The 18,805-nt window shown below is 41.6% G+C and overlaps 2 protein-coding genes across 2 annotated transcripts; one reads left to right on the forward strand and one right to left on the reverse strand.

Annotated features, from left to right (window-relative positions):
* Positions 1-294: 294 nt before the first annotated feature.
* On the forward strand, positions 295-18,491 carry cfap43 (cilia and flagella associated protein 43). Its single transcript, XM_014154649.3, has 38 exons — positions 295-400; positions 615-868; positions 989-1,085; positions 1,188-1,358; positions 1,515-1,665; positions 1,822-1,966; positions 2,248-2,330; positions 2,525-2,656; positions 2,743-2,859; positions 2,953-3,033; positions 3,211-3,359; positions 3,491-3,594; positions 3,696-3,848; positions 4,079-4,242; positions 4,440-4,604; positions 4,833-4,963; positions 5,184-5,355; positions 5,768-5,872; positions 6,611-6,688; positions 6,809-6,934; positions 7,043-7,147; positions 7,240-7,356; positions 7,503-7,697; positions 8,252-8,458; positions 8,575-8,664; positions 9,130-9,210; positions 9,409-9,537; positions 9,657-9,776; positions 9,874-9,981; positions 10,497-10,583; positions 10,675-10,763; positions 10,879-11,089; positions 12,924-13,036; positions 13,265-13,424; positions 13,598-13,762; positions 15,753-15,833; positions 15,943-16,096; positions 16,332-18,491. The coding sequence occupies exons 1-38, from the start codon at positions 318-320 to the stop codon at positions 16,505-16,507; spliced, it is 5,049 nt and encodes a 1,682-aa protein (XP_014010124.1). The 5' UTR covers positions 295-317; the 3' UTR covers positions 16,508-18,491.
* sfr1 (SWI5-dependent homologous recombination repair protein 1) lies at positions 16,513-17,945 on the reverse strand. The gene is made up of 3 exons (XM_014154652.3): positions 17,841-17,945; positions 17,138-17,503; positions 16,513-17,019 (listed from the first exon to the last, which is right to left on the reverse strand). The coding sequence occupies exons 1-3, from the start codon at positions 17,934-17,936 to the stop codon at positions 16,828-16,830; spliced, it is 654 nt and encodes a 217-aa protein (XP_014010127.3). The 5' UTR covers positions 17,937-17,945; the 3' UTR covers positions 16,513-16,827.
* Positions 18,492-18,805: the final 314 nt, after the last annotated feature.

Below are 18,805 nucleotides of genomic sequence, written 5' to 3' on the forward strand. Positions count from 1 at the left end.
TTGGTATAACATTTTGGATTTTTTGTTTGTGTATAAAGTATTTGGCAACAAGAATAAAAATAGCAACATATTATATCATTCATGTCAAAAACATGGGTAGTGTTCATAATGGTAAATAAGTATTCTGCAAGGTTTTCCCAAAATTCTGAAACAAATTTACATTCAAAGAACAAGTGGTCAAAGATTTGTATGTATTGTACTTTCCTGGGTGTGACGGATTTAGAAATCAACAAACGATTAAAACGCATGTAAGGGAAGTGTGGAAGGGAAATTGTAGTTGTCAAGGCAACAAAACCAAACATTTGCTCCTGTGTCGCATGCTAGCTGTTAGTAGTCTTGCACAGCTCAGTTTATTCAGTATATTTCCAGAAATGGATGTATTGGGAAATTTAGAAGTCAGGTAAGTTAAAATGCATTGGTTTGTTCGTTTGGTTATGCGTGGTGTATCTTAGTTAATCTAAAATGATGTGTGTTAACGAGATGGTTACAAACCATATAAATTATGTATCTATATTCACGTTAACGTTACAGTAACTAACGTTACTAGCTAACGTTAGCTACTATAGTGCACTCTTAGAAAAAAGGGTTCTTCGTCTGTGTGTTTTGTTTCTTAGGTGGGCTCAGGGTTTGACAAGCCAAAATGTTGAATTTGTTGACAAGAAAACAGCCTGCTACATTTGTGGGAATTACATCGTTTTCCTGAATATAGAGACGAAAATTAGAAGTGTGCTGCAGTGTCCTGGTCGAGGTATTGGTGCCTTCACAGCAAATGGACATTGCAGGACACTTGCATTCTCCAACCATAAACTAAATCCCTCCATATTTGTGTACAACTACCCTGAACTTATTCTGAAGAATGAACTGAAGGGTAAGTCTTTATCTGAAACATTGACATTATTAACATGATTAAAGAGTTATATACATTGCATTAGCTATTCAAATACTTCCTCCAGTTAGCAATATTACAAAAGTGTTTTCTCATTTACAGGAACAGCCCATGTAGACTACACATCTCTGGCACTAAGTGATGCTGGTCCTTATTTGGCCTGCTGCTCATCAATACCAGACCACACCATAACAGTATGGTAACTGAAACCAGTCCACTTAATATCCTCGTTACACATTCATTTAAATGACCTCTGTTTTCTACACTCACTATTTGTGGTAATACCAATACTTTTTTGTAGGAACTGGGAAACTGGGGATCCAATTTGTAACCAACCACAAGCTGGAAAAGACATCACCACTTTGGTGTTTAACCCAATGAACTGGCTCCAGATTTGCTCTTTGAGTGCGTCATCATCCCTTACAGTTTGGAACATTGAGAAGAGTGACAGCTTTCATATAATGAAACCAGGGTAATTGAGGTTAATTGTAACTACATACATGTTGCTGGTTATTTCATTAATCACAATTGATACCTACAATAAATGTTATCCATGTCTTCAATTGAAATTGTATGGGTACATTTCATGTGTTATTAATTAATTATTAATTACATTGTCAATTGTCAGTGTGATAGATCTCCCTGCGACTGATGGCTGTCTGGTTGAGAAGGAGATTAACCCCTCTCATGTCCCCACTGGAATACTCACCTACTTCGGACCTCAGATGCCCACCTCAGCCATCGCAGGGCTTGCAGAAGACAAGGCAGAAACCTTTGTGGTAGTGTCTTCTTAACACCTCTCAACCGCAGGAACTAATTGCACAGGTTTTGTCTCACTCTGTAGTGAGTAGCCTATGTAAAAAAATATATATAAAAAAATGTGCAGTTTTACTCCTCTCAATCTCAAAACATGTTCACTATCCCTGTTTTGAAAGCCCAAAGCGCGCATCAAAACCAGGCTAAGACCTAGCACCATCTGCTGGACAGACTCATCAGAGCTCTATGTGGGCTGTCAGGAAGGCCACCTGCTGCAGGTTGACCCAGACTCTCTGGCTGTCTCAGTCCTCTTCAACCCCTCAGGTACACCGTGCTGTCTCATAGCACTCTTTACTCTGGCCCAGGGGACCTGCTCTGCACTGGCTCTCACTCCAGATGACTATCAGTCAGACACTCATATTGAGGTTCATGGGGAACAAAAATGTACTGACAGTCACCAATTTTAGAAACATTGCCAAAAATAATCTACTTGGTTAGAATAATTGTGCACTGACATATCACGTCAATGATCGCAATTATATGTGTAGTGTTATATTGCATGTTCATATCAATATGATAAAATATGTGTGCTTACTATTGTTCAGCTGCAGATGACATTCCTGGGTTCCAGCAGGGTAGCTTCCAGAGCTTAGCCCTACACAAGGATGGACTCTTTGTGTCAGGAAAGGTAACAAACCGCTTTTCACATTGATTGGAGGATGGATACATGATATCCAGCAAATTCAGTAGTATGAAGTCTGGCTCTTAGAGTTCAACTTACTCAGATGCATTCCCATTTGATCTGTTAAACCACCTATTTAGAGCCAACAACAACATATTCCAGATTTATATCGTTTAAAATAGGCATTTTCTATTCTACAGGAGAATGTGCTACGCTGCTTAAAAATTAAGGGGAACCAAGTGGAGGTTACACAAACTTGGACATTGGAGGAACCAGCCACAACCATAATATATTCGCCAGACTATGAAACACTGCTCTTAGCTTCCAGTACAGTGAGTGCATACATTGTACTGTATTATGGATACATATTTTAATAATTTTTAGGCTCTTGTTATAGTATGCTTTTGCTTTTTGCCAGGGGCGCATCTACAGGTATAAACGATCCCAGTGTGAGAAGGTGGTGAAAGTCCTGGACGTTCTCAGTGGAGACTTTGTGGCAGCAGCTTCACTGTACACTGATAATAACTTATGCGTGGTAAGAGATCATTGATGTCATGTTTAACTGATGTAAATGTTTTGTAATGGATCCTCATTCATAATGATGTTGGCGTTTCTCTCGTCGTTACAGTCAGTGAGGGACTCAGGAGAGTTGCAGCTGTGGTCTCTAGATGCTGGCTTCTGCATCGGCTCTATATCTCTTCAAGTAAAGGTTAATAGTCATTCAATTACAATAGTATTAGGGCAGCTATGCTAAATAATACAGTAAGTAGGCATAGTCAATTGTGAATTGAGCTTATTACTGTATTTAAGTGAAAAGTCTCATGTAAACTTCATGGACAATAGAACAATAATTTAAAAAAATTAAATCAACTACTATTGTGTCTAGGTGACCAGTTTGGCCTGCTGTCCGATTGCTCAATACGTTGCCGTGGGAACGGTGTCGGGGCATGTCCTGTTCATTGAGCTGACCAGGGAGCAGCAGCCTCGTCTGGTGCACAGGGTTCACCTCTACTACACTCCTGTGGACCACCTACTGCAAGTATCTCCAATGAGTTTACTGTTGTTATTTGCGTTTTGGTTGTCCTTATTGTCAAATGTTAAAGAGCCTTTCAAAGGTATCAGTGTTCAATAGTAATGTTGGATTTCATATTGTTTTTGGTTTACAGTTTTGATCAAGGAGGAAACTTCCTTATCACTGGTGCCTCGGATGCAAATATATATGTGTTGAATGCAAGGGCTTCCAGAGTATTTGAGGTAATCGGATACACAGGTACATTAATGCTCCACAAAAGTCCATATATGTTTTCCCTGGTATTTCTTTAACTCATTTCAACTCATTATGTTTGATTAAAACAGTGTTGTTCTCTCCAGGTGCTAAAGGAGCCATCGTGTCCCTGTCTACCCAGTACAGCCGGGACATTAAGCAGGTCAAACTGCTGGCTCTGTGTGCTGGAGAGAAGGACATAGGCCGAGGGGAGGGAAGTCTGCTTACACTGCTCACTCTGCCTGTGCAGGAGCTCACAGGTACTGACTGGGCTGTGTGTGTGTGTGTGTGTGTGTGTGTGTGTGTGTGTGTGTGTGTGTGTGTGTGTGTGTGTGTGTGTGTGTGTGTCCACAGTAAGAAACTGTTGTTAATTATCCTGCCTGACTTTGGGTCTGTTCCATTTTATTTCACACCTGTCTCTGTTTGATTCCTGTATTGACACGCTGGAACTGAGATAGAATGGAATTTGTGTACTGCTGTTGCTTTGCAGGGGCAGGAGTGTGTGCAGACCTGAGAGGATGTCTTTCCAATAATGTTCTACAGCGGTGCACATATGAGGTCCCTCACGCACTCAGCTCCTCTGCCCTGGGAGCCAATAAGATCTTTGGCTACTGCCAAAAGAAGAAAGCTCTCCAGAGATTCCAGCTACCTGAGGTAAGGCATTACCAGTCTGACTTACATTTAAAAGCCCAACAATCTTAATCTAACATCTGAACATTTGTTGATGATGGGTGGTTTGCTGTTTAGTTTTTATTTGGTGATGACGTATGACCAAATTTGACACAATACCAATAACATTTGCATAAACACAACACAATACACGTGCCCACTGTGCCATGTCTGTCTCCTAGAGCACAGAAAGGTCCTCTGACCAGGAAGTGGTCCAGTTGACCCCAGAGAAGGAGGTGGAAGGTCACCCTATGGGCCCCGCCTCCGTCCTGCTGTCCCCCCACCAGTCTTGGCTGGCCTCAGTGGGCCAAGATGGACTGCTGCGCATCCGGGAAATCTCCAGTCTGGTACGACCTTGTTTCACTTCAGGTTTTACATGTTACATTGAACATAACATGCAGCTTTATAGAGCTCATTTTAACAGTATTGTATTATAAATGTTGTATTGTTCTTAAGAGAGTGAATCTCAAAAGAGGAAATCTGTGAGAACAAAAGATTGATGAAAACACGTTATCTTTGTGTTATAACCACTCGTAATGCTATTAACCTGAGTATGTTGTCATTGTCATGTACAGGACCGGTATGTTCAGATGCAGTGCCACTCGTGTTGGCTGGGAGGGGTGAGGACAGTGTCCTTTACCTCAGACGGTCAGACAATGATCACTACAGGCCTGAAAGACGGCTCTATGGTCTGTACAAGACTAAGGTAAATCAACGGGGACAAGTCTTTAGGCAATGCAGCGTTGAACACCAGAGAGCACTGTAGTTCATGTAGATGTGAAATTTCAAAGATTATTAGATCATTCTAAAACATTTCACAATTTCTACTATAACAAGGAGAACCTTTCTCTCATTATAATGCATTGGACTACTTTTATTTGTAAGACATTTTATTCTGTCTATGTATTTTTCTGTTTTCCATGAAGGCTGAAAATGGCAGGTGTTGGAAAAGCGAATGCAGCTACACAGTACAGCCAGTCAATAGCCAAATACCAGGAGAGTGTGATAACATCAGAGAACCCTATTCTCAGTAGGATGGCTGACTGGGACCCAGAGGCCCTGTCCCTTCCTGGGTCAGCAGATCTACACAGAGCAGAGGTAGCCAAGGTTACCATTCATATCACAGGAAGTTGCTGGCACCTTAATTGGGGAGAACGGTCTGGTGGTAATGACTGGAGTGGAATCAGTGGAATGGTATCCAATACATCAAACACATGGTTTCCAGGTGTTTAATGCCATTCCATTTGCTCCGTTCCGGCCATTATTATGAGTCATTCTCCCCACAGCAGCCTCCTGTGATTCATATAGATTTTACATCCTCCATCTTAACTTACGCCTCACTGCACCAGCTAAATACATCCTAGTTGACGCTATTCACACAGGGCTTGTCCTTTGCATCAGTGTAATGAAGATCATTTCAGATCCATCAAATCTTCTGGAGTCAGAAATGTGATGTTTCATATTCACACATGAAATGTAGTTCATTTGTTTGTCCTCACCTCCTGTCTAGGCCAATGATAAGCGACAGATAGTTGATGTGACGGAAAAGGATGAGAGCTCCACCAACCTGCCCTCAGCCACAGACTCCACCTGGCTGGACAACAAGCTGGAAGCGGTCAGTAACACTGCTGATGTCACTTCAGCACAAGACCGTCATTGTAGGCCGTCATTGTCAAGAATAATTTGTTCTTAACTGACTTGCATAGTTAAATATAGATTTGGTACTCAGTTTCACCCCAGTACTGATAGGAGAAACATTGATGTTGCCCTTGACAAATACTTCAATACCTGATTCACAAAACAGCTGTGTTGCTGTTGGCACATTCTTCCTGGGTGATAGTGACATCTTAATTAACTTAATCCGTTTTAGTGTGAAAAGATCAGGCGCAGATTGGGAGCAAGGCAGATAAACATTTCGGAGATTGTAGATAACACTGAACTGATATCAAAGGTGTGGCATTCATTGTGTTGTGGGTTTGCACATTGTAGATCACAGTTAGATAACAGTTAGATAACATGAAACAGCCATAGTTGGGTAATGTTCAGCCACTGTGCCATTACCTGCTTTATTATTTGTGTGGTGATGTGTTTGATTCCATTCAAGTCCCATCATGTTGAGTATAGAAGGATTTAGTAGGGTGTAATGTTATAGCTGATGTATTGTGAAATATATGATAACAGTTCTGGTGAAAGTCAGTGTTGACAGATATGCTGGCAAAACATTGTACTGTTTTTCAGGTAGTCCAGATAAATGTATCCACTGATATGCTTTGAGTATGGGGATACTAAACAGAACAACAAATTGTCATCAGACAATACACACATCTTGCTACTACCACTATACTGTCCACAGGTTATCAATGAGGAGATCCAGCAGTTTTCACAGACAAAGAAAAGCCTGAGGAAAAATATCAAACAATTGCGTGACACAGTAAGCAGAGCTCTAATCCTCTTTTTATTTACTTTGCTTTATGAATAATGCTTGAGTGTAAAATTAGACACAATATCATCAAAATGCTAATGGCTAATGTGACCATGTCGTCGGCCCCAGATCCAGGCAATGATGCGTGAGAACGAGACACTGCCTGACATGGAGAAGCTGGAGCAGCAGGAGTTCAACCTGGATGTAGATGAGCAAAAGAGACTGCAAGCCGAGGGGGAGCAGGAGGTCACCAGGGTAACACACACACACACACACACACACACACACACACACACACACACACACACACACACACACACACACACACACAGTGTGATAGTATTCTTATTGACTCCCTTACAGGTCCGAAATGAGATTGAGTTGGAGAACCTAGCCAAGTGCTACCTGCGTGACGTCCTTAAGAGAGAATGCTGGGATTCCATGAAGGTCAAAGGGCAAGCTATCAAGGTAACTTGAGAGTCACAACCAAAATGAAGTTGGTTTTCAAATGTGCAGCAACAGATATGTTTTGAGACTGTGTTTTGTTGGCTTTACCTTAGGCCTTCCACACTGAACACGAGGTGAAGAACTACCCCATGAAGGAGCGGACACAGCAGGAGCTGGATGAACTTCATAGAGTGGAGAGTATGAGGAAGATTGAACGGGCTGACAGCAATGTGAGTTAGAATGTGCTGTATGTCCCTTTAGTTACAGTACAATTGCTAGAGATTCTGCCAATTTTATACACCTTCATTGGCAATAGTGCCAAGCGATGTTTTTTTTTTTTTTTACATGCCACTCATCCTCTTCCAAAACACTCTAGCTCCAGCAGGAGATTCTAGAGAAGAAGAGCAAGACCACAGCGGAAGAAGAGGAGGAGGAGGAAGGCCGTGAGATGGAGAGTGCTTCCCTCACAGGTAGCCTCAGTGCCCAGTATGGAGGCTCAAACCCCTACCTCTACAATCAGTTCAACCTGCACATCAGAGAGCAGAAGATCAACCAGATCACTTTGCTACAGGTAAACAAACTGTTTGGCAATATGTACTAGGATTTTAATAACCAATGTGTACATATTCAGCATTTAAAGGGCATTTCCACCACTTTTCAACCTCATATTCATTATCTCCAGCACGATAACAACAGTGTCTACATATGTGAAAACGGCACATTTCTATGATCTGTGGTTTAAATGATAAGAAGAAAGGTTCTTAAAAAATCCAGGGTAGGATTACAAGTAAAATACTATTATTTGCAAAACCTGTAACAAGTTTTTTTGCCAAAGACAGGGTATTTTCTTGCTCCTCATGTCACCGTGAATCTCAAAGTGTTTGAAAATAATTGTATATTTTTTTACAGCAACACATAGAAACACACCGTTTTCACATATGTAGACACTGGTGTTGTGCTTGAAATAATGAATATGAGGTTGAAAAGTGGTGGAATTGCCCTTTAATGATTAAAGTATTAGTGTTTAGCATTTAATAACCAAATTGAGTTTAGCGAAGTATTTCACCTAATTGCCTATAACAGCCTCCTTCTCCATTTGACTTCTCACCTTCACTCACACACTAGGACATCATCTACAAAGTGAAGACAGCCTTTAACACAGACTTTAAGGGGGTGCACAAGCAGAAGGTGCAGGAGATCAACCGAGTGAAAGATAAGAATCGTCGCATCATGGAGATCATGTCAGAGCTGGACGTCAAGAGGAAGCTGTGGGAGCCCAGCCTGTCTGACAACGAGCAGCCAGAGAGGGCACTGTATGTAGAGGACTCTGAGGTTAGACTTGAAACTGTTTTTTTTGTTATTGACCTACTTTAATGGTTTAGATTTCCACCAAAACACAAGTTACTGCACATCAAATGATAATTTATGACTTATGACTCCGTCTCCAGATTCATTTTGAAAAGTACCTCACCCCAGAGCAGAGAAAAAAAGAAGAGGAGAAGAAGAAAGAGGAGGAACAAAGACGGCAGACGGCCAAGGTACTGTATCACTAGCTTCCTACCTTTCCCATCTCCCACTTATTAAATGTTTACTCTTAGGGGTCATTCTAACAGCCGATAAACCATTACTAACCCAAGCAAGATCTTAATCACTAACCGATAAATTGGGAAACAGTGTTCCCTGTGGCCCAGTGGGTAGAGCATGGTTTTTGCAACGTCAGCATGATGTGTGCAACGCCAGGGTTGTGGGTTCTATTCCCACAGGGGGCCAGTACAAAAATGAAAAAAATATAGATATATATTTTTTTTAAATGCATGAAATTAAATGTTTGAAATGTATGCATTCACTACTGTAAGTCGCTCTGGATAAGAGCATCTGCTAAATGACTAAAATGTAATGTAAATGTAAAACTGAGGTGTTTTCTTAGTAAAAATACAGTGTGAATTGATGTTATTGGCTTGGGTCCCCATTGAAACAGACATTCTGCTTCTCCTTTTCCTTAGAGTGACAATATCAGAGAGCGAGCTCTGGATGAAATGATGGGTGGAGTACTCGAGCTAAAAAAAGAGGATATCTTGAGAGTGGTATGGTGGTGGTCAAATTGAAAAATCTGAAATATGGATATGAATTTAATATCCAATATTAATTAACATTTAATACATCTACCGTTAACATGGTAAACATTTATTAAATATGATTGTCCTGAAGAAAAGTATTTTAATGAAAGATTGTAGAGAACGTGTTTGAATGTATTTTCTGACCCTGTACTTTTCTACATGCAGGAGGTGCCTCAGCCTGAGTTCATTGTATCTAAACCGGACATTCAGTGGACAGAGGAAGAGAAAAAGATCTATAAAGAGTATGAGAAGAAAGCCAAAGAACTGAGCGAGGAACAGGAGAAGTACAGAAAGGTGTGATTCTTGTGTGAAAACATCTACTTTTCAATGTTGTATTCAAAAGAAATACACCATCATATTAGGACCCAGACTTGATATACTACACAAGTTCAGTTGCCATTGTCTTGTTCCAGACTCTGGAAGCTGAAATGAAGAAACTACAGACGTCCATCATGGACGCCACTCAGGGGTTTGATGAAACCTTGACCAAGCTCTTTGAGAGGAAGGTGAAATCTGAGATGGTTATATACCAGGTAAGACAGCACACACACACACACACAGATCAAGATTTAATTAAAGAAATATACAGTACATTCCATGTGCCATTGTTGTTTTCTTGCTCTTTTGTAGGAAGAGCTGAAGATTACAAATCTAGTTCATTCCATTCTGATAGAGGAGGAGGTTCTCAATAGAGAGCGAGAACTCAGCCTCAAGCTAGAAAAAAACAGGGTCTACAAGGTGAGACGTCGTTATAGTAATGCCAGTGGAGGCTGGTGGGAGGAGCTATAGGACGGGCTCATTGTAATCCAGCCTTTACAATGAGCACGTCCTCCTATCCCTCCTCCTACCAGCCTCCTCTGATTCATGCTCTATTTGCTGAGTATCTTTCTCATGGGGAAGGGATTTACAATGGTTGAGTTCACAGGAGGTTGGTGTTTGTGGTAATACCTGGAGCGGAGTGAGTTTCCATGTGTTGGATGCCATTCCATTCCAGACAATATTATGAGCCGTCCTCCCCTCAGCAGCCTCCTGTGGTTGGGTTAGAGATAATTTTATGTTAGCTATCCTATCTCTATTATATACAACCATATTATTACACATTCCAGTCAGATATTATCCTGTTGCTCTGTCTGAGACTGTGTTTTACAAGCGCCAACATGTGTGGCATCTTAATTGGTTTGCCTTCAACACTGTTCTTGTTACTTCCTGTACTTTGCGTTCCCATCTCTTAACATGCCTTATTCTCCTGACAGAATGAGATTGGAGAAGCGCTTAAGAAGCACAAAGAGGATGTAGAAATGTTCCGGGAGACCTACGACAATGTTGTGGCCGAGGACAAAGTACGACTGGCAGTAGCACGTCTATCTCATGTCAGATACTTTTCTACACTTGTTGTTCTTTGGTACTATCTGACATATTGTGTATCCCTAGCTTCTCGACAGGGGATTCAGGAAGGAGTTCTTTGATGTCCCAGGCCATGTTGTTGATCAGCTGTACAAGCTATACAAGCGCAGACCCAGGTACTGCATAAAAAAGAGAAAGGGGTCATAGTATCTTCAATACATACTGTACATACAGTTGTTGCCATTTAGATTTTTAGAAGAGGGTGCAACATCCCAGTACTCTCTTGCCCAGGGTCCAGAGGATGAGGACCCAGGCAGACAACAGTACCAGCCCCTTTAAAGAGCAGCCCCTGCCGGGTCCAGTGGCAGCAGAGGGTCTCTGTCAGATGATGAAGGCCATGGAGGAGCTGGACGCTCCAGAGAACATGCCTGAAAGCCTAGACGTGTCTGTGTGGGAGAGGTTCTGCCTGGCCCGCAGAGCCAAAGTTGAGAGTGAGCAGCAGGTAATGGAAAACCAGCCAGGGGACAAGTGAGGAAGTCTGAGGAAATGTTAGTGGCAGTACATGCATTTCCTTGTCATTGATGTTCTCCAGCACCTTGAAACCTACAGTATATTTCATAGAATATATACTGCTCAAAAAAATAAAGGGAACCCTTAAACAACACAATGTAACTCCAAGTCAATCACACCTCTGTGAAATCAAACTGTCCACTTAGGAAGCAACACTGATCGACAATAAATGTCACATGCTGTTGTGCAAATGGAATAGACAACAGGTGGAAATTATAGGCAATTAGCAAGACACCCCCAATAAAGGAGTGGTTCTGCAGGTGGTGACCACAGACCACTTCTCAGTTCCTATGCTTCCTGGCTGATGTTTTGGTCACTTTTGAATGCTGGCGGTGCTTTCACTCTAGTGGTAGCATGAGACGGAGTCTACAACCCACACAAGTGGCTCAGGTAGTGCAGCTCATCCAGGATGGCACATCAATGCGAGCTGTGGCAAGAAGGTTTGCTGTGTCTGTCAGCATAGTGTCCAGAGCATGGAGGCGCTACCAGGAGACAGGCCAGTACATCAGGAGACGTGGAGGAGGCCGTAGGAGGGCAACAACCCAGCAGCAGGACCGCTACCCCCGCCTTTGTGCAAGGAGCACTGCCAGAGCCCTGCAAAATGACCTCCAGCAGGCCACAAATGTGCATGTGTCTGCTCAAACGGTCAGAAACAGACTCCATGAGGGTGGTATGAGGGCCCGACATCCACATGTTTGGCATTTGCCAGAGAACACCAAGATTGGCAAATTCGCCAGTGGCGCCCTGTGCACTTCACAGATGAAAGCAGGTTCACACTGAGCACATGTGACATACGTGACAGAGTCTGGAGACGCCGTGGAGAACGTTCTGCTGCCTGCAACATCCTCCAGCATGACCGGTTTCGCGGTGGGTCAGTCATGGTGTGGGGTGGCATTTCTTTGGGGGGCCGCACAGCCCTCCATGTGCTCGCCAGAGGTAGCCTGACTGCCATTAGGTACCGAGATGAGATCCTCAGACCCCCTGTGAGACCATATGCTGGTGCGGTTGGCCCTGGGTTCCTCCTAATGCAAGACAATGCTAGACCTCATGTGGCTGGAGTGTGTCAGCAGATCATGCAAGAGAAAGGCATTGATGCTATGGACTGGCCCGCCCGTTCCCCAGACCTGAATCCAATTGAGCACATCTGGGACATCATGTCTCGCTCCATCCACCAACGCCACGTTGCACCACAGACTGTCCAGGAGTTGGCGGATGCTTTAGTCCAGGTCTAGGAGGAGATCCCTCAGAAGACCATCCGCCACCTCATCAGGAGCATGCCCAGGCATTGTAGGGAGGTCATACAGGCACGTGGAGGCCACACACACTACTGAGCCTCATTTTGACTTGTTTTAAGGACATTACATCAAAGTTGATCAGCCTGTAGTGTGGTTTTCCACTTTAATTTTGAGTGTCTCCAAAGCCAGACCTCCATGGGTTGATAAATTGGATTTCCATTGATTATTTTTGTGATTTTGTTGTCAGCACATTCAACTATGTAAAGAAAAAAGTATTTAATAAGATTATTTCATTCATTCAGATCTAGGATGTGTTATTTTAGTGTTCCCTTTATTTTTTTGAGCAGTGTATAAACTTACTGGGTAAGTCTGCCTTATTAAAGTGTTATGTAACGCAGGATACATACAGAATGTGGAACTCGAGAATGAGAGATTGGATCGAGTTAATTATCCCATTTTGTGGAACATTGTAGTTCTAGTTCATTTCCCTTTGTTATTTCAACATCATCTTTTGTGTCTTGTCCTATTCAGGTGAAAGTTAAGGCTTTGACTCTGGCTGAAATGCAGGCCTTTCTGCAGAAGAGGACCGATGAGGATGAGAGTGCAAGACTGGAAATGAAAAGTCTCATGGATGACATCAATGGGTAAGAGTGTCTGTCATACCGTGAGAGTACATCAATTATATTCTTAAAAGCGCAGTACATTTTTTACTAAACACAAATGTTTCCACCCCATGATTCTTTTGAACACTTTATACAGGTGTAGTCTTTTTTAACAGCTGTGTGTCTGAGCACGAATAAGATTGGCACGCAAGGCTAAGTCAGGAGTGACTCATTGATAGCTCATGGTCTTTAAACTCTTGATGTCTCCAGGCTACGAGAGGAGAAGATGCGTTTCCGCCTGGACATTATGGTTCAGATCCTGATCAAGCAGGGCCAGGTGGAGGTGGAGAACGGAGACTTCATTGCAGACTACTCTGACTCTCTGCTGCTCCATAAGAGTGTGGTGGAGGACCTCAATGGGACCATCAGGGTGAGACCCATAGACATTCTTTATCCATTTACCTCAGCAGAGTCATGCTAACATTGTTACATAAGTTAAACATTTGTAAATGGGGAAAAACAGGGCAAAAATGGGTCATGAGGAACTCCACCAATGAGGTGCATAGGTCATAGGCTATGTATTGACCTGTACTCCTCTGTCAGGCTCTGGGAGAGCAGAAGATAGCCAGCATGGTGGAGTGCAAGGACTTCCGTAAGGGCATCATCCAGCAGGAGTGGGAGCACAAGAGGATGAGGATGCAGAAGGAGGACCTGAACAACAAAGCCAGGGACATCCAGATGCTTCGCGTCTCTCAGGAGCTGCAGGAGGTACACTAAAGCGTACCATGGGACAGGTCTCCCTGGAACAATAGTTAATTGCAAAGGCATACAGTACACTACCGTTCAAAAGTTTGGGGTCAGAGAAATATCCTTTATTTTTTTTTATTTTTAAGAAACACATTTTGTCCATGAAAATATCAACTTGATCAGAAATACAGTGTAGACATTGTTAGTGTTGTAAATGACTATTGTAGCTGGAAACGGCAGATTTTTTTACGGAATATCTACATTATCAGCAACCATCACTCCTGTGTTCCAATAGCACGTTGTGTTAGCTAATCCAAGTTTATACATTTAAAAAAAGGCTAATTGATCATCAGAAAACACTTTTGCAATTATGTTGGAACAGCTGAAAACTGTTCTGATTAAGGAAGCAATAAAATTGGCCTTAGACTAGTTGAGCATCAGCATTTGTGGTTTCGATTACAGGCTCAAAATGTCCAGAAACAAAGAACTTTCTTCTGAAACGCATCAGTCTATTCTTGTTCTGAGGAATGAAGGCTATTCCATGAGAGAAATTGCCAAGAAACTGAAGATCTCATACAACACTGTACTACTCCCTTCAAAAGAACAGCGCAAACTGGCTCTAACCAGAATAGAAAGAGTGGGAGGCCCCGGTGCATAACTGCGCAAGAGGACAAGTACATTAGTGTCTAGTTTGACAAAGACACCTCAACTGGCAGCTTCATTAATTAGTACCCGCAAAACACCAGTGTCAACGTCAATAGTGAAGAGGCGACTCCAGGATGCTGGCATTCTAGGCAGAGCTGCAAATCAAAAGCCATAGCTCAGACTGGCCAATAAAATAAAGATTAAAACGGTCAAAAGAACAGACACTGGACAGAGGATGTCTGCCTAGAAGGCCAGCATCCTGGAGTCGCCTCTTCACTGTTGACGTTGAGACTGGTGTTTTGCGGGCACTAGTTAATGAAGCTGCCAGTTGAGGACTTGTGAGGCGTCTGTTTGTCAAACTAGACACTAATGTACTTGTGCGCAACTGCACAAGAGGACAAGGGCCTCCCACTCTTTCTATTCTGGTTAGAGCCAGTTTGCACTGTTCGGTGAAGGGAGTAGTACACAGCGTTGTACGAGATCTTCAGTTTCTTCGCAATTTCTCACATGGAATAGCCTTCATTTCGCAGAACAAGAATAGGCTGATGAGTTTCAGGTCTTTGTTTCTGGCCATTTTGAGCCTGTAATCGAACCCACAAATGCTGATGATACTCAACTAGTCTAAAGAAGGCCAATTTTATTGCTTCTTTAAAATCGGTACAACAGTTTTCAGCTGTGCTAACAATTGCAAAAGGGTTTTCTAATGATCAATTAGACTTTTAAAAACACTAAACTTGGATTAGCTAACACAACATACCATTGGAACACAGGAGTGATGGTTGCTGATAATGGGCCTCCATGGAATATCTACATATACGTACAAAAATAAATAAAAATCTGCCGTTTCCAGCTACAATAGTCATTTACAACATTAATGTCTACACTGTATTTCTGATCAATGTGATGTTATTTCAAAATGGACAGAGTGCTTTTCTTTCAAAAACTATTTCTAAGTGACCCCCAACTTTTGAACAGTAGTGTACATGTAATAGAAACCTGTGGTTTGGTTAGCTCAGCTGGTTTGGGCAAAATGCTAGCAACACCAAAGTTGCAGGTACAAGTATGAACCCTCTATAGGCCACAAGACATCTCATTGGCTGTAATATAGGTTTCGCTGAAAAAGTGTCTGCAGTGTAACAATGTAAAATACCTGCATTGCCTCTTCCACATGGCCAAAAACCATTGACATATCAAAAATACCCTGAACCAAATGATCAACCTGTTTTTTTGTTCTGACATTTGACAGTGAGAGCTCTGCATCTTTCGGGGGATGTAGAATCAAATCTATGTCACTGCCAATGAAATATGCATGTTTTTCCACACAAACTAAGAGATCAATATTTAAACAAAGCTTTTTTGCCCCAAGTATCTCAGTGAGACGGATCATGACAACCGCATATCAAAGCAGGTTTCAACTCTGGAGAAAACCATAACATTACAGGAAAAGGTAATGTGAACAGAGTTAATATAATTTCATATCAATTACATTAATTTCACTGAATTGTCACATTTATTCAAGTGCTTAAAATATCAGCTATAATGCTTGTGTATTTCAGACTCACCAAAAGAATGTGCTGACCTGTAAGAAGTTGATCAAGCAGCTGAACAGACAGGCAGCAATGAAGGCAGCGAAGAATGCTGCTCTGGATGAGCAGCTGACCAACATGCAAGTGACTGTGGCTGAGAGGAGACACATCTGTGAAGCCATAGGTACTGTAATAATTACACATCTCATTGCAGTATAGGTTTACACAATTTTAGGTACATCATTACTTCAACTGTGATGTTATCAGGAGCTTTATAGGTATCACTGTGTACATGTGGTGGATATTGTTCCATTGCATTGTTGTTTTTAACCCCTAACTGGCCCCTTGATGCCTCATTTCCTATAACACTTCCACTGAATCATCTAATCAACTGTGATGCTATTTGCTGCTCTGCTCAGCCATGGAGGAGAACCATGAGAGTGATGCAGAGGAGAGGTACCAGGAGATCATCCAGAGGAAGAAGCTGGTGGATCTAGCCAGGGCCCAGGCTGAGGAGGTGGCTACCCTCAGGGCAGAGGTGGAACGCATGAGGATGAAGTCCTTCCCCGCTCTTGCTCAGCTAAAACATAACTGACAAGATTCAGGAAACACTTTATTTAATTTTTTTTAACAAACATCAAAAACTGATTTTCATCTTTAAATATAGAACTAATATATAAACTAATATAAATTACTATGGTAGGTAACAGTATGAAATTAAACTGATGAAGTGGCAAATGAATGTTATTTTTTCACTCTCATTACTTGTGGATCATAGTAAATGTAGGGTGAAAAACATCCAGTACATAAGATTGAATAATCTAGATTCAACAAAGGCAGGAAATCTGCATGATAAATCTGATGAGATCAACACTTAATATTATTTGTGATGATTTGAACAGAAGGCATGTGGGTCTATGTATTGGTGAAGTCCTCTTCTGTGCGGTCAAAGTGCAGTATGCTGTCCTCTACACCAAAGAGGTCAATTAGCTGGGAGATGCTGGCTTTCCTGCCATCTATGGGGAGATCTGACTGGAGCTCATACAATGCAGCCTGACTACAACGCCGCCACTTGTCAATCAAAACTCTCAACTGTGTCAGGTCATTCTAGAGAGAAGTGAGAGATGGGGAATAAATAGTGGTTGAATATTCACAACCAATTATACCACACATCTTTTTACTATGAGAACACCCATGTCATTTAGCATTTTCATTGAGGGGTTACCTTGCTTCTGTACATTTTAACCATCTTCAGTCGCCGTAGTCTCTCGGTCCTTTCTTTAACCTCTCTCTTCAATTGGTCTCGTAGTTGTAGCAAGTCTACAGGAGTGGGTTGAGCTGATTCAGGTATGGGGCCAGGGACCCCAGCCCTTCTAGTCTCTGGATATTCACTGGGCGTTCTCTCATTTCTGTTGATGTCAATATTCTTCTGTCTGTCTGTTTTGGCACCATGCTCGGTCTCTTTGTCTGCTGTTGAGGGTAGTTGGTCATCATCGATGTTAAGACGTTTGGCCACGGAAACAGGAGAGGTGAAGGAACGTTTTGATCTTTTCAGTCTTTCCTTCAGAGATGAACTCATCTGCTGTTTTGGCTGAGAGAACGTTTGACACTTGTGAATGACGCTGAACAACAGCTAGAATCAAGCCATAGGCCCATTATTTAAAACGAAAAATCTATCTAGAAAAACATCAGTACGTTAAATATGTTAGAGGGGTTTGACAAAAACGTTAAGAAATGGTATTTAACTATACTGTAGCAATCTTTGTGTGTGTATTCAGCACAATTAGATGGGTTTGAAACAAATTAGATTAGCTACTGGCTGCTACATATATTAGTTAGGTAATGTTAGCTACTTAGCTAGCTATATTTCACTGTAAATTACATTGCAACATGCCTGGTTCTGGTACTGTAGACCGTTCTTACCTTACCTTTTGCACACTACTGGATTCACACGGGCTTGATTTTAAATTGCACGGTGTGCCGTACACAGGTTTTGATTTGGTTGTCTTCGGTGTGGTCTCCATTTCTTTAATTACAAGCTTCATCCATAGAAACACAACGCGTAGGTTACAAATTGGCCTCACGAAAGTTATTCACAGGGTTAGCTTGCTAACAACAAGCTCATGCAAACCTCCAAGCTTGTATTGGTCATTACTACAGTCAAAAAGTCATAAACCCCGCCTATTTCTACTATTTATTTTCTTAAAATTGGATTTTAAAACTAACGTTAACCACACTGCTAACGTATACATAATACTAACCTTATATTAACATCAAAAAGCAAATTGTTGTTTCCATTAATTTTTACGATATAGCCAATTTCACTTTGTGGCTGTGGTAACTAATGGAAAACCTTTTGATTGGTTGAAAGTTGGACTCCACATTTCCTGCTGAGCAGAAAATTACTATGGGAGTTGTAGTATATCAATCCTAAAGCAGATTCAATACGTTTCAGGCCAATGTATTTATGAATATTTCAACTGGAAAATCTATTTTGTTTTAGTACAGAAATCTACGACACATATTGCTTTCTTTTATTTAATCAGTGGTGTTGAAGAAATAAAAAATTTGAAAACGTCTGTTTTTTTCCAGATTATTTTAGTTGCCCAGGCCTTCAATATTTTGTTGCAATTACACTCAGCTCAACAAAAATATTTTAATTCCCTATTAAGGATTTATTCGCTAATCTCAAATATGGCCTCATATGGTTTTCAATTTGTGAGAGTTTTGCGATGCCTTATTGTATTGTCTTTCAATAGAGTTTGCCAGTTTGTAGTCCTAAAAACGGAAATGAGTTAACTCTGCTTTGTTCAGCCATTCAAATGGGGAAAATAAATGGTGAAAGAATCAATTATGTGTATAATCCCTGGATTGCTCATGCTATGTGTTGGCC

The sequence above is a fragment of the Salmo salar genome, chromosome 18, assembly GCF_965601325.2.
Source record: "Salmo salar chromosome 18, fSalSal1, whole genome shotgun sequence".
Lineage (NCBI taxonomy): Eukaryota > Metazoa > Chordata > Actinopteri > Salmoniformes > Salmonidae > Salmo > Salmo salar.

Bases quoted from the DNA above. Each gene is read 5' to 3' on its own strand.
- cfap43 (XM_014154649.3), top strand. From the start codon at position 318: ATGCTAGCTGTTAGTAGTCTTGCACAGCTCAGTTTATTCAGTATATTT. The intron at 9,211-9,408 runs GTATGGTGGTGG...TTCTACATGCAG, and splicing joins AAGAGGATATCTTGAGAGTG to GAGGTGCCTCAGCCTGAGTT. The intron at 9,538-9,656 runs GTGTGATTCTTG...GTCTTGTTCCAG, and splicing joins AACAGGAGAAGTACAGAAAG to ACTCTGGAAGCTGAAATGAA.
- sfr1 (XM_014154652.3), bottom strand. From the start codon at position 17,936: ATGGAGACCACACCGAAGACAACCAAATCAAAACCTGTGTACGGCACA. The intron at 17,504-17,840 runs GTAAGGTAAGAA...ACGTTCTCTCAG, and splicing joins AATCCAGTAGTGTGCAAAAG to CCAAAACAGCAGATGAGTTC. The intron at 17,020-17,137 runs GTAACCCCTCAA...ACTTCTCTCTAG, and splicing joins TTAAAATGTACAGAAGCAAG to AATGACCTGACACAGTTGAG.